Genomic DNA, 12,546 nt, shown 5'->3' on the forward strand with positions numbered 1-12,546 from the left:
GTTTTGGGGACACAGTGCCACCCGTGACATGGGCTATGATTGTTCTCTTTACAACATTACCTGAGTTTCTCTATCTTCATATGTTTTCCTCTGGTCAACTTGTTGCCAATAAGTGTCTCTCTTGTAGGAGTATATCAGTGCTTCCCAATGTAGTGGCCTATAACAATCGCGCTCAAGCAGAACTCAAGCTACAGAACTGGAACAGTGCTTTTCAGGATTGTGAAAAGGTGTTGGAGTTAGAACCTGGAAACTTAAAGGGTAAAAACTATTCGTAGAATGCTTTAAATTTACATCAGGATTTGTTAGACCATTTGTACACACTGTAATTATACTAAGAATATTTCAAATACGCTCTAATTTCTATATGTGAATCATCATCTTCATAAAGTGACTTTTAACTTCAAGTTTAACTTAGAATTTGAATTCCTGGTTATTTGTATTGAAGTAGTTAATAATGCCAGGGGTGCGAGTTTGGTAGGAGCAGAGAGAGAGGGAGGAAGACACAGAATCTGAATCAGGTTCCAGGCTCTGAGCTCAAACTCACAAACCATGAGATCATGACCTGAGCCAAAGTGGGATGCTTAACCAAGTGAGCTACCCAGGCTCCCCTATCTTTTTTTAAAATCTTCTATTTAATGTTTACTTGTTTTGAGAGAGAGAGAGAGAGAGAGAGAGAGAGAAAAAATGAATGAGCGGGGGAGGGGCAGTGAGAGAGGGGGACAGAAGATCTGAAGCGGGCTCTGTGCTGACAGCAGAGAGCCTAATGTGGGGCTTGAACTCACGAACCATGAGATCATGACCTGAGCGGAAGTCGGATGCTTAACTGACTAAGCCGCCCAGGTGTCCCAATATTTGCCTTCTTGTTACTTACTTATCAAACTATCTTTTCATCCAAAAAATATCTAAATGTAATTTAATACAGATTTTCTAACATTTATTAATATAATAAGCCCACACCAGAGCTCTAGAACCTTCTACCAGTGGCTTTGTGGGCATTTCCACTTATATGTCCATAGACATTTTAAATGTGTCCAAAACCAACTATATGTTTTCACCAACACCAGCACTCTGTTCTGATTTCCTGTCTCTGTGACTGCACAACTTTGCCATGGTCTAAGTCCAAGGTATACAAGTCAGACTTTGCTTTCCTTTTCTGTTATCAAGAAGCAATCATTCCACAAGGGAGTAGCATAATTTACAATAGACTCTATTTCTTTAAAAAAATTTTTTTTAATGTTTATTTTATTTTTGAGAGAGAGAGAGAGACAGAGTGTGAGCAGGGGAGGGGCTGAGAGAGAGCGAGACACAGAATCTGAAGCAGGCTCCAGGCTGTGAGCTGTCAGCACAGAGCCCAATGCGGGGGTCAGACTCATGAACCATGAGATCATGACTTGAGCCGAGTCAGACGTTTAACTGACTGAGCCACCCAGGCACCCAGACTCTATTTCTTTAAGTGTTTATGTATTTGAGTAAATATAAACACTTAATTTTTTTCACATGGAATGTAACCTTTTGTGACTGTGAACATGGGTGTGCAGAAACCATGGGCATGCTGAGGGGAGATCCTGGATCCTGGGAGATCAGCCCTGACTGTCATTATCATGGATTGCCCTCCTTTCACTAGTAAAGTCCTCTTGTGCCTATATTTTGTTTCTGTCACAGAGTATGGGTGGACTCCCAGTTTTAGGAGATGGCAGAAAGGGCTTTGCGATCTCCTGATGAGCCCACACCAACACCATGTCAGGCCCTATGCCAGGCACTTGAAATGTATTATTTCTGCTAATTTCACAGTAGCTTAGTAGAGGTTCAGATACTGTTAATTGTATACTCATTTTACAGAAGAGGAAACTGAAGCATAGAAAGATTAAGCAACTCACCCACGATCAAACAGCTAGCAAATGGCAGAGACAGGACTCAACACACTGGACAACAGACTCCAGAGTCCACATTCAAACACTAATTTCTGTCACCAGAATGGCTTTATGTTTTCATTCTTCCTTGTTTGAGTAATTTCAAAAGCACCAGAATCTTCACTATTTAAAAAACAAATTAAAATGGGGCGCCTGGGTGGCTCAGTCGGCTGAGCATCTGACTTCAGCTCAGGTCATGATCTTGCAGTTCGTGAGTCGAGCCCCGCATCAGGTGGGCTCTGTGCTGACAGCTCAGAGCCTGGAGCCTGTTTCAGATTCTGTGTCTCCCTCTCTCTGCCCCTTCCCCACTCATTCTCTGTCTCTCAAAAATGAATAAATGTTAAAAAAAAACCTTTTTTTTTAAAACAAACTAAAGCCAAATCTAGTAATGAATATGGCTATAAAACATTGTCTTATGTTTGCTTAAGTGAATAAATAACTTCCTCTTCAAAGCTTTATTTTTTACTCAAAATATAATTGTTCTAAATGCAATGTGGTATTTGGATTCATCCTTTGACAGAAAAAGGCATCAGTAGAAAAATTAGTGAAACCCAAATAAAACCTGTAGTTTAGTTAGTAGTATTATACCAATGTTAATTTCTAGTTTTGTTAAATATTCCATAGTTACATAAGCTGTTAGCATTAGGGGAAGCTGGGAGAAGGTATATGAGAACTTTTTGTATTGCCTTTGCAACTTTTCCATAAATCTAAAATTATTTCAGAAATAAAAGTTAAAAAAATAATAATTGTTATATCATGCCTATTTTTTGGAGACATTTCCTTCTGCATAGTCATAGTACTTTTAGTGCAACAGTTTTCATTAAATTTATGTGAAAATGATTTATCCTTTAGATTTTCATGGCTCATTCTTTTTTTTTTTTTTAATATTATTTATTGTCAGGTTCGCTAACATACAGTGTATACAGTGTGCTCTTGGCTTCGGGAGTAGATTCCCATGATTCATCGCTTACATACAACATGCAGTGCTCATCCCAAGTACCCTCCTTAATGCCTATCACCCATTTCCCCTCTCTCCTGCCCCTACCTCATCAACCCTCAGTTTGTTCTCTGTATTTAAGAGTCTCTTATGGTTTGAATCATGGCTCATTCTAAGACTAGAAGCAAATTGGTCAAATTTACATTTTAAAATAGCATATTAAAATAGATATAAAATTCTCACTTTTCAAAATTTCTAAGCCTGATTCTTCTCAAAATAATAACTATACAAAGTTCTCTCATTATACCTGGATAATGATGGGGCTATAAAGGCATTCATTATCAGTTTTAAATAGTTACCAAATTAGGGGCACCTGAGTGACTGTTGGGTAAGTGGCCGATGTCAACTCAGGCTATGATCTTGCGGTTTGTGAGTTTGAGCCCCGCGTCCGGCTCTGTGCTGACAGCTCAGAGCTGGGAGCCTGCTTCAGATCCTGTGTCTCCCTCTCTCTCTGCCCCTCCTCTGCTAGCTCTCTCTCTCTCTCTCTCAAAAAAAATAAACATTAAAAAAAGAAAAGAAAAATATGTTCTAACCATGCTAGTGTACATTAAAAGATATAACTTTTTCTCGGTAAATTTTCAGCTCTTCTGCGCCGTGCCACTACATATAAACATCAAAACAAGCTCCAGGAAGCTATAGAAGATTTGAATAAAGTACTGAATGTTGAACCTGATAATGAGTTGGCCAAAGTAAGTACAGAAAGTGATTCCTCACCTAATTCTATTATTTCTGTATTTATGTTAAAATGATATCAGTCTTGCTGGATGAATGATGTTGAGAATTAGGTCACAGCTTTAAAAACTAGGTATAGGGGCGCCTGGGTGGCGCAGTCGGTTAAGCGCCCGACTTCAGCCAGGTCACGATCTCACGGTCCGTGAGTTCGAGCCCCGCGTCAGGCTCTGGGCTGATGGCTCGGAGCCTGGAGCCTGTTTCCGATTCTGTGTCTCCCTCTCTCTCTGCCCCTCCCCCGTTCATGCTCTGTCTCTCTCTGTCCCAAAAATAAATAAAAAAAAACGTTGCAAAAAAAAAAAAATTAAAAAAAAAAACAAAAAACTAGGTATATCCCAAACACCCTAAAGTGTTAATATCTATTTGAAGTGGAAGAAAGCAGGCTTTTAAATTGTCCAAAACTATAAGCCTACTTCTGAAGGATAAATATTTATTGATTTAGATATATAACATTGTATAAGGTATACATATGTTGATTAGATACATTTATGTATTGCAATATGATCACCACCTTAGCTTTAGCTAAGACCTCTGTCATATCACATAATTATTTCTCTTTTGTGGTAAGAACAATTAAGATCTAATCTCTTAGCAGCTTTGAAGTTTAGGATACAGTATTGCTGACTGTAATCTCTATACTATGCATTAGCTCTCCAGAACTTATTTATCTACCAATTGCAAGTTTGTACCCTTAAACAACATCTCCCCAGTGTCCTTACCCCACCAGCCCCTCATTATAACCATTTTAACTTTCTGTTTTTATGAATTTGGCTTTTGCAGATTTCACATATAAGTGATATCATACAATGGGGATATTTAATTTTTCTCTTTCCTGCAGTGTTGTAAGCAATGCTTTTCTCTGAGCCAATCTCAATTTATCATGCAGAGTGGTATGGAAGTTTCCTAGGTAGGATTAGGCACGTGCTCCATGGCCATAGAAGAGTGCATGGTAAGCATAGCACCACCGACAGTGTTTGCTGCCTGACTGAGCAGACTGATTCATATATGCACTCTGGGCTCTGTTTTGAGGCCTAAAGAGTAGAGGTAAGTGTTGAGAACAGTGAGGGGTCTGAGATTTTACCCTTCTTGCAAATTAACAAGGGAGCCTAGCAGAAGAAACAAGACTTCTGGGTTAGACACAAAGTATTGTGTTATTCACACTATAGCAAACTGATGAGCTTCGAGTTCACGTCAGTTGCCCTGGCCCCCAAGTGCCCCAGGGAGGTGCAGAGTGGCCCAGATAGATGCTGCACACTCAGCAAGTTTATATCACAGCCAAGGAATCCCAAATTTAGGAATCCCCCATCTTTTATAGTGGAATACAAGCAAACCTATCCAAAATTCTGTTCCAGAGGGAAATATCTTTATTATACTGGACAGCAAATATACCTCTCTCTTTTCTGAAGGGAAATACTCTCTGTTTTCCAAGGCCGTTCTCAGTACAAACATCCTCAAAAAGATAGTCCGGAACAAATGTCATTTATTGCCTCTGCTCACAACAGATTTAGAAATATGAGAAACCCATGGAGAAACTTTCAGCAGTAAGTTGTCGCTGTTTCCCCATGCACCTTTTGGGTTATCTGTCTCACTCTCTCAGTAGCAGTTAATGTCCCTGGTGGATTTATCAAGTCAGCATTTCCGTGGATTAGGTTTAGGGCCCAGCTGAAAAAAATACGTCTTTTTCCCATAGTATTTCCATTTTATGGTGGTATATTTATTGAAAAGTTTGTATGACAATATTCTTAAAATTTTTTTCTGGTTTATTTATTTTGAGAGAGAGAAGGAAGGTGCATGTGAGTGGGAAAAGCAGAGAGAGAGAGGAAGAAAGAATCCTAAGCAGGCTCCATACTGTCAGCACAGAGCCCAACACGGGGTTCAATCCCACAAACTGTGAGATCACGACCTGAGCTGAAATCAAGAGTCAGACACTCAGCCAACTGAGCCACCCAGATGCCCCTCTCTAAAAAAATTTTTTAAACAAGGAGAACCACCTTTAATATCACTACCCAATATAATTTCATATTTACATATTAACTTTCAAGACTTAACCATTTATATTTTAACTATATGCAAAGATTAACTCAAAATGGATCATATACCTCAGTGTAAAACCTAGAATATAAGAGTTCTAGAAGGAAACATAGGATAAAATTCATAAAAGAAAAAGTTGGTAAATTGGACTTCATTAAAATTTAAAACTTTTGCTCTTTGAAAGACATCATCAGAAGAAAAAACAGGGCAAACCACAGACTAAGGAAAAAAAATATTTTCAAATTGTATATCCAACAAAGGACTTGCATCACGAATATACACATGGTCCCCAACGTACCATGTTTTGACTTACAATTTTTTGATTTCCTAATGGTGCCAAAGTGATATGTACTCAGTACAAACTGTACTTTGAATTTTCAATTTTGAATTTTGATTTTTTTCCGAGCTAGCGATACGCTGGGCAGGGGCAGTGAGTGGCAGCTCCCAGTCAGCCGTGTGGTCACATAGGGAAAGCGAGACACAACTGTTCTGTGCCCATACAGCCACTGTGTTTCTCACTTTCAGTATTCAGTAAATTACATGAGGTATTCATCACTTTATTATAAAATAGGCTTTGTGTTGGAGGATTTTGCCCAACCATAGGGTAATATCAGTGTTCTGAGCACGTTTAAGGTGGGCTAGGCTAATAAGCTACAATGTTTGGTAAGTTAGGTGTATTAAATACATTTTCAATTTACGATGGGCTTCTGTAAAGTTCTTCTCAAAACTCAAAGAAGCAAACAAGCAAATAATGCAGAATGATCTCTTTAATAAATAGAAAAACAGGCAGTTATCATTAACTACTCAAACTGAGAAGACTGAATTTAAACACGATGAGAAAACTGACCCTGGCTGGCACTGTCTTTGTGACGAATAAAAACAATTCAACTCCTTAGAGTTGTGCTATCCATTTAAGTGAATGATCCTGCAGGAAGTCAATTCTGGGTCTTGTGGATGGACAACCTGGGGACATGTTTAAACCTTTGACCACATCCCAGGAAATTGAATTCCTTACTTTCAAAGATCATGGTCCAGTAGAAATGAATAAGGCTTATTAGCATTCTTGTGCCATGATGATGAGCTGTATGATAGAGAGGGCATTCAAAGATGAATGTGTGGTCAGTTTGGTCAGAGCTCCAGAGGTTTCTGTAATCTCTGGAGCCTTCTGCTATGATGCAGTTCTGGATAAGAGACGTGATAAGTGGATGCCAACAAAAGAGAACCTGTGTTCCTTCACAGAAATGCTCGTGTTTTAATTTATAAACATCTTCCATTTGAAACTCTGGAAGTGGAAACAAAAATGACATTAGAGATATTTCAACACAGCAAGTATAAAATGGATTTCATAGAAGAGCAGTCATCTCAGAACCCTGAGAGAATAGTCAAGCTACACAGATTGGTCACTTCATTAATGTGACTGAGGGTCCTTTTAGTCCAAGAACAAGTATTTATTTCCATTAGGAAGTGTCAGCAGTTCACAATCTTCAAACCACCCAGTTGAGTCTTGTATGAAGAATCCAGGGTCTGTCTTTACCTATACACTTAAGAGCACATGTTACAATATGGGATAAGTCACTGGAAAGATCTTGGAAAATGCTAACTGAAGCTCAAACTAAACCTACAGAGGAAAATGTACCGACCTAGCAACTTCCTAAAATGTAAATATGTATGGTAAATTAAAATAAATATTTTCCTGTGAAAAAAATAAACTTAAAATCATACACCTACCGTATGATCTAACCATTCCACTCCTATGTATTTACCCAAGAAAAATGCAAGCATATGTCAATACAAAGATTTATGCACAGATGTTCATAATGGCTTTTTTTAAATTTTTTTTTTTTTCAACATTTTTTATTTATTTTTGGGACAGAGAGAGACAGAGCATGAACGGGGGAGGGGCAGAGAGAGAGGGAGACACAGAATCGGAAACAGGCTCCAGGCTCCGAGCCATCGGCCCAGAGCCTGACGCGGGGCTCGAACTCACGGACTGCGAGATCGTGACCTGGCTGAAGTCGGACGCTTAACCGACTGCGCCACCCAGGCGCCCCCATAATGGCTTTTTTTATTGCCAAAAATTAATAACAGCCTAAACATATTTCAATAGGTGAATGGATAAATTGTTATATCCATACCATAGACTACTACTCACAATAAAAAGGAATGAACTGATAGAGATATACAACAGTGTGGGTGAATTTCAAAATAATTATGCTGAGTAAAAAACGAAGTACATATAGTATGATTCTATTTATATAAAATCCTAGAAAATATAAACTAACCTATCATGACAAAAAGAACAGCTGATACAGGGGAGGGCCAAAAAGGAGATAGTTGAAAGAAACAGGAAGAAACTTGGGAATGATGGATATTTATTATGGTCAAAAGGTATCAACATGTGCATTTGAAGTATACAAGTTTGTCAGCTATACCTCTGTAAGCTGTTAAAAATTGGGGGAAGGGAGGGAAGAAAATATTTTGATATATGTGTATTTTTCATTCTAATTGGCATAAAACATGTAGAACTTTTAACATTACTTCAAAAAAAATGAGTCATATGATTTTGTTTGTATAAAACTGTGTCTCACTGTGTATACATACATGTAAAAATATATCTAGAAATGTCAGAATGTCAGTGTTATCAGAGTGGTAGGATTTCAGGTGGTTTCTTTCTTTTTCATGCTCATTATGCTTTAAGTTTTTAACCATGGACATGTATGATTATAATCAGACAAACCAATGAAGTTGTTTGAGAAAGGAAAGAAAGGTCACCATAAAAAGTGTTATCTTAGATATCTTTATTCACTTTTTAATATCTTCATATTCCTACCTGACAGGATGGTTATGTTTTTAATTAAAGGAAGAAATTTTCTTTAACATGGTGGTTATGTTGCAGAAGACCTTGTTGGAGGTTGAAAGAGATCTGAAAAATTCTAAACCTGCACCTAAGACTGAAACCAAAGGGAAGAGAATGGTAATCCAGGAAGTAGAAAACTCAGACGATGAAGGTGGAAAGGACAGCAGAAGAAAACAGGAAGACAACAGCAGAGATAAGAGTAAAACATCTTTTCTCTTTTGGTTATGCAAAAACCTCCCTTTTATATGATGAGCTGGCTCAAATTTTCTCTTTCTATCAAAATTCTTAGTCTACCAAACTCTTTCTAGCTTTACCTTGTAAATTCACAGGCAAGTTTTTTCTGTATGTTTTTCCTAATATAATCTTCCAAACCCATTTTTCTTCTTAACCTGGTACTCTTCTCTGGTGTTCAATTCCTGATTATCATGGTATACTGATAATATCAATAATATTATATTATCCATGTACCAGCCATTTGCAAGTTAACCTTAACCTTTACCTTTCTCCTAGATGATTGTTTCGTATATATCTACTTGGTTGTAAACAAAACATGTTGCCTTCACAGGAGTATAGGACAAAGATGAATGCATTGTTGGGAAATTGCTACATGTGCCTCTCAAAAAAATTTTTTATATATGCAAAAGAAATAGGCATAATTTCACCTCTGATATAACTTTTTTAAAAGAATTTAGACTAGGTAAACTTTTATCTTCATAATACAAAATAATGATAGTTACATCAGCTTTAAGGGGGAAGATCCACCTACTCCCTTGTGGGGGGTAGGGGGGTGGGTGGGCGGCTCTACCCCCTTCTGAGAGTAGCCTCCCACCCCCCACCCCCAGCATTCAAAGGGAAAGCAACAGTTTTGAAAATCATTCATGGACAGAACTCAACTTGGCAAGTAACTGACAGAATATTTTAATTTTGAAAGGGAAATATAAAATGTTCATTCAACTTAAAAAAGTAAAGAGGTAAACATTGTTATTTTTTCAGTGACAGAAATATAACGTAAGATATATAGCTCAAGACAATATATGATCAGTGAAGACAGGGTAAAGACAAAGGAACCGAAAAAAAAGGAGGAAGAGAAAAAAGGAAACAGAGTAAGAGCACCAGGGAGATAGGAAAAGAAGAGAGGGCATCAAAAGGATTTAAAAAAAAGAAAAAAAAAAGGAGACATTAAATAGTTTTTCAAGGATTGAGACTCACCTTTCAGCCACTTTAAATAAATTCTTGCAGCAAATATTGTTCTACAGGTTTATATTCATCTAAAGGTGTCAAGCCAAGTGTCTTAAAATTAAAGATCATTTAAAATCTTACGTGGGGGGCCCCTGGGTGGCTCGGTCGATTAAGTGCCCAACTCTTGATTTCGGCTCAGGTCATGATCTCATGGTTCATGGTTTCGAGCCCTGTGTGGGGCTCTGGGCTTGCGGTGCAGCACCTGCTTGGGATTCTCTCTCTCCTTTTCTTTCTGCCCCTCCCCGTCTCATGCTCATTCGCACTCTCTCTCAAAAATAAATAAATATTTAAAAACTTTTAAAAAAAATTTACATATAGTGAAAATGGAGTTTTTTGGTATGCAGTTCCAACATGTATATAATTTCATGTGACAGCCACCACCATCAGGATACAGAACAATTCCACACCAAAGACTCCTTGCTCTCCTTTTAGCCAGATTCTCCCCTCACCTCAAACCTTGGTAACCGATGATCTGTCATAATTTCTTCAAAAGTTTTTTTTGGGGGGCGCCTGGGTGGCTCAGTTGGTTAAGCGGCTGACTTCGTCTCGGGTCATGATCTCGCGGTCCGTGAGTTCGAGCCCCGCGTCGGGCTCTGTGCTGACAGCTCAGAGCCTGGAGCCTGTTTCAGATTCTGTGTCTCCCTCTCTCACTGCCCCTCCCCTGTTCATGGTCTGTCTCTCTCTGTCTCAAAAATAAATAAACATTAAAAAAAAAAAATTAAAAAAAAAAAAGTTTTTTTTGGGGGACAATACTATTTCTCCTTTCCCACAGGGACTGTTATGCCACAATTGTTAGACCACTTAGTATTGTCCCACAAGTCCTTGAGGCTTTTTTCTTTTTTTTTTTTTCTTACGATTGAAAAGTTTCTGTTGATCTATATTCAAGTTCACTGATTTTTTTCTTCTCTGATCCCAAATCTACTGTTGCTCCCATTCAGTGAATTTTAAATTTTGGTTATTCTGGTTTTCCAGTCTAAAATTTCCATCTTTAAAAAATCTTCCATTTCTCTGCAAAGTTTTTTAAGTCTTTCTGTCCATTTCGGGAGAGTTTGGCTTTATTTCTGGGACATGGTTATAATAGTCACTAAAAGTCTTTGAGGATTAACATCTGTGTTATCTGGGGTTTCGCATTACTTAATTGTCTTTTCCCCTTGCCAAATGTTAATATTTTCTCTCTTCCTCATTTGTTAAGTAATTGTGTACTATATACTAGCAATTTTATTTATTTATTTATTTATTTTTAAATTTTTTTTTTTAACATTTATTTATTTTTGAGACAGAGAGAGACAGAGCATGAACGGGGGAGGGTCAGAGAGAGAGGAAGACACAGAATCTGAAACAGGCTCCAGGCTCTGAGCAGTCAGCACAGAGCCCGACGCGGGGCTCAAACTCACGGACCACGAGATCATGACCCGAGCTGAAGTCGGACGCTCAACCGACTGAGCCACCCAGGCACCCCTAGCAATTTTAAATACTATGTGGTTTTCAGTCTTGTTTAAATCTTATGGAGAATTTTTTTAAAGCAGTTAATCTGATTAGGTTAGGGTAACCGTTTTCCTACCCAACTTCTTTGGAATATGGGTTTCTTTTTTTAAGTTTATGTATTTATTTTGAGAGAGACAGAGACAGCACAGTGGGGGAAGGGCTGGGGGGTGGGGTGGGGAGAGAGAATCCCAAGCAGGCTCTGTGTTGCCAATGCAGAGCCCGATGTGGGGCTTGAACTCACAAAACTGTGAGATCGTGACCTGAGTCAAAAACCAAGAGTCAGACACTTAACCAACTGAGCCACCCAGGCATTCCTGTGGAATATGGTTCTAATGTCAGTTTAGTTTCAAGACCTTTGCAATGCTATTTGGATCTGTCCCACCTGTACACAACTCTGTGGCTAGCTGGGGTCTGGGCAGTGGTCTTCCCCTGTGATTCCGGTCTCAAAATTTTCAGAATGACGTTTAGGGTCATTTTATGCATATAGATCACCTGGAGGGTGCGTCCAGTCCATATACAATTCTTTGCAATTGTTTTCTTGAGTTCCCTTCTCTCTGTGATTCTTCTCTACTCATTCTGGTTTCCAATCGTTTTCCTTCCCATTCCTCTAGCTAGAAAGCCAGACTTTTAATTTCCCCATTCTACCGCACACTTCCCATGACTGTGTGCCTCCAGGACTAAGCAGCAACAGGACAGAGAAGAAAAGCAATGGGGAAGAATGCTTGGGACACAACTTCTCTGACCAGAGATAAGAGTTTAGGTACCTACTTGGCTGCTGCTGCCTCTGCAGCTGCTGCAGGATTGGCTGGGGGCTGGGATTGGATAGAAAGGAAAAAAGAAAAAACCAGGTTTTCCCCAACTCTCTCTCATAGGTGCCAGCTAACTTGTTGCTTTAGATAAACTAAATAGAGGGCTTCTCCTGAAGCTCTTTCTCCCCACACCCAGTGCAGCAGTTCTGGGTTTTAGATGGCCTTTGACCCAGGTTAGGAGATATCAGAGGAAAGAAAAAACAGAAACTCACTGCTGGTTTGGTGGTATTTCAGGTTCTAGTTCCTTTTCCCAACTGGGCTGCTACCATTTACTTTTCGGTGTCCTCGTGTGCCTGCTGCATCAATTCTGCTTCAGATTTTTAGTTCTGTTCAGTGGGAGAGATGGGTGGAGTGTGTTTACTCCATGTTGACAGGAGCTGCCTTTCTCATCACTAGTTTTTTTTTTTTTTTTTGAAAGATTAGCACATTTGCAGAAATATGAAAGTGTTTTATATAGATTATTTTATTTAATTCTCAAGAAAGCTATAA

General features: G+C 38.8%; 1 protein-coding gene across 4 annotated transcripts in view; it reads left to right on the forward strand.

The window, feature by feature from the left end:
* SPAG1 (sperm associated antigen 1) overlaps positions 1–12,546 on the forward strand; it is a 68,140-nt gene that overhangs the window by 20,849 nt on the left and 34,745 nt on the right. For all 4 annotated transcript variants that reach the window (XM_058698692.1, XM_058698693.1, XM_058698694.1 and 1 more), the window contains 3 exons: positions 128–258; positions 3,490–3,596; positions 8,564–8,723. In XM_058698692.1, coding sequence (XP_058554675.1) covers positions 128–258; positions 3,490–3,596; positions 8,564–8,723 — 398 coding nt within the window. The remainder of the gene's footprint in view (positions 1–127; positions 259–3,489; positions 3,597–8,563; positions 8,724–12,546) is intronic.

This window comes from Neofelis nebulosa, chromosome 14 (genome assembly GCF_028018385.1).
Source record: "Neofelis nebulosa isolate mNeoNeb1 chromosome 14, mNeoNeb1.pri, whole genome shotgun sequence".
NCBI lineage: Eukaryota > Metazoa > Chordata > Mammalia > Carnivora > Felidae > Neofelis > Neofelis nebulosa.